Here is a 4,605-nt window from a genome sequence, read left to right as displayed (position 1 = left end):
AGCTTTTACCTCAGAACTGGTTTTCCTTGCCTAACGGCTCCGTAAAAAGAGAAAAGTTTTGCTCTACACGTTCTCTGGCGGTAACCTCGCTCTCACGGGAAGCTCCCTCCATCCCTCTCTTTTGTAGCAACGTCCTGCTGTCTGGCTTTAATGGTCTGACAAGGGAGAAGGGGTCTGCCTAGGACGTTTTGCCTTTCCACGAATAAGTAATGAAACGTACAGAAATACGTATATTATGTACGCATATGTCGCAGAACATAGAGAAACATCCGTCGCTCTGTGCAAATCTTTAGTCTTCTGGCAGGAATCCCTTTTGCCAGGGTGAGGCACGGGCAGCGTGCGTGGCTGGTTTTTGCGTGGCTGTGAGCGTAGAAGCCGAGAGCAGGCCTGCTGTGCCTGCCCAGACACACGGGTTTGCTGGGCGCTCAGCAGCTGCCTCCTCACCTGTGTGGAAGGGAGAGTTCTGGTTGCTGAAGGTATTCCAGTGGTTGCTGTAAACCTCTCCTTGTCAGCCGCTGCAGAAAAAAAAAAAAAAAAGGCAGTGTAAGGCCTGGATGTGACACATTTTTAAAAGGTATGGTGCTTTCCTGACTTCTGGCAGCTCACTGAAGAACTGTGATACTAGCCTGGTTATTACTCGGAGCAAATATTCATGTTTGCCTCAGTAAAGGAAAACCACCATTGTACTTTTGCTATTTTTGTCAATACTTAAGTAATGCTTGTATATGTAGGCAGAGGCAGACTGAAGAATATAATTATTACACTCCAGGAGGTCTTTTCATCTCTTGTCCCTTCATCTTAACTCACTTTTTTCTCTTAACCTTGTCCTTTTTCTTTCCTCATTACATTATCTACTTATGACTTAGTCACTTTATTCATCTCTGTCTTTGCATATGAGCCTATAATGCAGTTCTAGTGAAGCTGGTGAAGTGAGTCCCATTAATTTGAAGAACTGTAGAACTGAGGTGATTTTCTGTTTTTCTTCACAACGGGGGTTTTTCCTAGCCCCTGAGGTTGGTTTGTTTGTGGTTTTTCTTTTGTGCATAAACACGAATTCCCTTGTGCCAACGAAACTAGTTAGTTTTGCTTATCACATCCAGAAGATTTCTCTCTGTAAAAGGACTAAAGAATACTTTCCATTGATAAGAAATAGTACTGTAGAGATAATAGTTATCTGATAGAATAGCTTTTAAATATCATCTCCAGAAGCTGCTTGTTCTGCATGCAGCCTTCTCCTATGGAGCGCAGGAGGAGCGCAGTGACCAAGGAATTTACTAAATGCACCACAGCAGCTACAGTGGGGTAGTGTGAAACCTGCCACGCCAGGGTGATGAGGTTCTGCTGAGAGGAAAGATATCTCTGTGGTGTAACTTGATCTGCCAGTACTGAGGAATGTGTTTTGTGCCTGTGCCCGCCTGCATTCAGTGCTAAACTAGCATGTACTGCATTCTGTACTGGTCTTGTTGGACTTGCAAAGAGTGTTAGAAGGAATGTTGTGGGCCCATCACTTCTCTTGGGAAGAGAAACTTTGCTAAGTGGTCATAAAACTGTTACAGTAAAATGGACAGAATGAGACTAGAATGGTTGTGTTTGCATCTGATAGTATTTGTTACTTTAAGTATGTAGCCCTGCTTGAGATACATACTAGCAGCAAGCAGAGTCATGATATTAGCCTGACTTGCTCGTGTTACACCTTCTGCTTTTCAAGAACAGAGAATGGCAAGACTTGCTGTGCCTCAGGGCCTCCAAGTACCAGTGACCTCTGAAGTATTGTATACTATTGTGTTGTACGGGAGCACTCACCCTTGTTTTATGTCAATGAACTTACCTCAGCTTAGGAAATTTTCTTTTCTACTTGTACTAGGGAGGGTGTGTAGGCATTTTAAAGTCTTCAATACCCCTGAGAGATCCTTACTGCTGTCATGCTAAAATGTCACGTGTTGGGTAACACATGCTCTATTTTTGATGGGATCTGCTACAACACATGCACCTTGAAGCAGAAAAGGACCTTCCCTTTGGCAGTTCCCTGTGCTGGGATATATACAAATACAAAAAAGGGACAGCACAACTCTTAGGTCAGCTTAGAATGCGCTGATACCAAGAGCAGACATTTGCAGGACGGTAAGAGACTATGTGGTTATAGTTGATGAAACAGTGTATTTAATAATGGAAAATGTTTGGGCTTTGGTATTTGGAGGTGGTTACTCACAAAAGAATGGTCATGCTTTTTGTAACCAGATGAGAAGCAATGGAACTGGCAGAGCAGAAGCAAAGTGTTAATACTGGTGAGCAAGTAAAAAGACCAGTTGGGAAGTTTGGAAAACAAGGAAAAGTTAGCTTTCAGTATTTATCATATAGTGGCAAAAAAGGATAGTGTCTGTCAAACAGCATGGAATAGCATGTTTCCAAACCCAGCAATTTATCAGTACAACAGAGTGCTTTTGCATAGTAACTGTTGTTACGAAAAAAATTGCTTTTGAAACTCTAAAATAAAAAAGGTGTCTGCAGTCAGAAGATGGTATTCAAGCTGTGGTTGTGTTCTGAAGAAAACACAGTTTTCACTGTGAATGCAAAATATTGTGCACAGAGTGATACAGCATACATTTATATTTCATTCATACTTAGAATAGAATAACCTCTGTTTTCTTTTTAAGGAAAGAAGGATTGTCCAAGTGCGGAAGATGTAAACAGGCCTTCTACTGCGACGTGGAATGTCAGGTATGGTAATGCAGTTTGTGAGGATGTGAGGGTAGGGAGGGCGGAGGTTGCTGAACTCCATTTTTTGTTTGTGTGGCATCGGTAGTATCTAATTGTAGCTATGGTTAACAGCTGTCCAGTCAGTTTCAGCATCCCACAGATGCTGACCATGGAGTTGTGCATTGAAGAATTACAGGATTTGGGCATGGTCTGCATGAGTCTTTCAAGATCAGTAGCTCCAGGGCTTGGTACCACTGAGACTTTGATTAGAGCTGCCTGTCACCTCACTAATTATGTCTATATTACTTGTTTCTTTAAGCACAAATGAGATAATTTAACATTAGCTCACTAAAGTGGTAGGAGGGTGTGCATCTAATGGAAAAATGAAATCACCATATAGCTATCTTAAGGGGTTTTCATTGGTTTTGGGTTGGTTAGTGGTTTTTTTTTTTTAGAATCTTAGCAAATATTTTGAGTGACCACAGCTGACAGTAGTCATAACCATTTGAAACCTACCATGCTTCCTCCCTAACTCACTCCTTCTGGCAACTTGGAACATGAAAGTAGAGCAGTATGAAGACATCCAAAACATTTGCATCCATTTTTAATTCCATTTGTACTTCAAGCTAGAGTAAGCACCTTTCAGATTTTATTATTTTTTTTAGTATCTGGTTTTTTTTAAGTATCTAACCTTTGTGAGTTGTCGGCTTGGTATGGAAGAATTATGCAGTTTACATGTGAAAATCTCAGCTGGATTGCTAGCTGAATAATACAAGCTATGTAAGATCTGTGGTGCTCAGCACAGAGCGAAGAACGACGCTCATAAAGGATTTGAGTTGCCAGAGGTCTGGCATGCGACTGTGTGTCAGCTATAAATAATCCAAACCTTCTCCTACGTGGTAGTGTACTGTTGAGCTTATGGGTTGCCTGCAAAGCATTTTCCGTTGTCGTTATCTGGATGGAGATGTTGCGATTTGTGCTGTTCAGTTACCAAGCCTTTTGAAGATGGCCACTGCTTTTATTTCAAGGATGTGTGATGGGAGAACAAGATACAAGTTGCAAAGCAAACCTGGCCTCCCCTTAGTTTTCCTTCTGTTGCTCCCCCAGGCTACTGCCTTCCCTGCTTAGTGAATTGTGGGCGAACCAAATGGCCTTTTGGTTTTCAAGCAGCAGGAAGGACTCAAGATCATAGCATTGTAGAACAGTTTCAACTGGAAGAGACCCTTAAGATCATAGAGGCCAACCTTTTCCTAGCCCTATCGACACCACGAAGCCATATCCTTCAGTGCAACATCTACCTGTCTCTTAAAGGCCTCCAGGGATGGTGACTAAACCACCTCCCTGGGCAGCCTGTTCCAGTGCCTGACAACCCTTTCAGTAAAGAATTTTTTCCTAATATCCAGCCTGAACCTTCCCTGACGCAACTTAAGGCCATTTCCCCTCGTCATATCACTTGTGACTAGGGAGAACAGACCAACCCCCACCTTGCTACAGCCTCCTTTCAAGTAGTTGTAGAGAGTGATAAGGTCTTCCCTCAATCTCCTCCAGGCTAAACAGCCCCAGATCCCTCAGCCGTTTCTCATAGACCATATGTTCCATGTCCTTTACCAGCTTGGTAGCCCGCCTCTGTACCCTCTCCAGCACTTCAGTGTCCCTCTGGTAGTGGGGGGCCCAAAACTAGATGCAGTACTCGAGATGTAGCCTCACCAAAGCCGAGTACAGGGGCATGATCACCTCCCTGCTCCGTCTGGCAACACCATCCCTGACACAGGCCAGGATGCTGTTGACCTTCCTGGCCACCTGGGCACACTGCTGGCTCATGTTCATGTGGCTGTCCACCAACACCCCTAGTTCCCTCTCTGCCTGGCAGCTCTCCAGCCGCTCCCCAGGCCTGGAGCGTTGGCAGGG

General features: G+C 43.8%; 1 protein-coding gene across 1 annotated transcript in view; it reads left to right on the top strand.

Moving 5' to 3' along the window:
- Nucleotides 1-2,654: 2,654 nt before the first annotated feature.
- SMYD2 (SET and MYND domain containing 2) overlaps nucleotides 2,655-4,605 on the top strand; it is a gene marked incomplete at its 5' end in the record, with an annotated part of 31,136 nt that continues 29,185 nt past the window's right edge. Inside the window, one exon of the mRNA XM_009868316.1 lies at nucleotides 2,655-2,718. Coding sequence (XP_009866618.1) covers nucleotides 2,655-2,718 — 64 coding nt within the window. The remainder of the gene's footprint in view (nucleotides 2,719-4,605) is intronic.

The sequence above is a fragment of the Apaloderma vittatum genome, unplaced genomic scaffold (assembly GCF_000703405.1).
Source record: "Apaloderma vittatum isolate BGI_N311 unplaced genomic scaffold, ASM70340v1 scaffold12534, whole genome shotgun sequence".
NCBI classification, from domain to species: Eukaryota; Metazoa; Chordata; class Aves; order Trogoniformes; family Trogonidae; genus Apaloderma; species Apaloderma vittatum.
The sequence above is the reverse complement of the archived record's forward strand: the minus strand, read 5'-3'. Positions and strand labels throughout refer to the sequence as shown.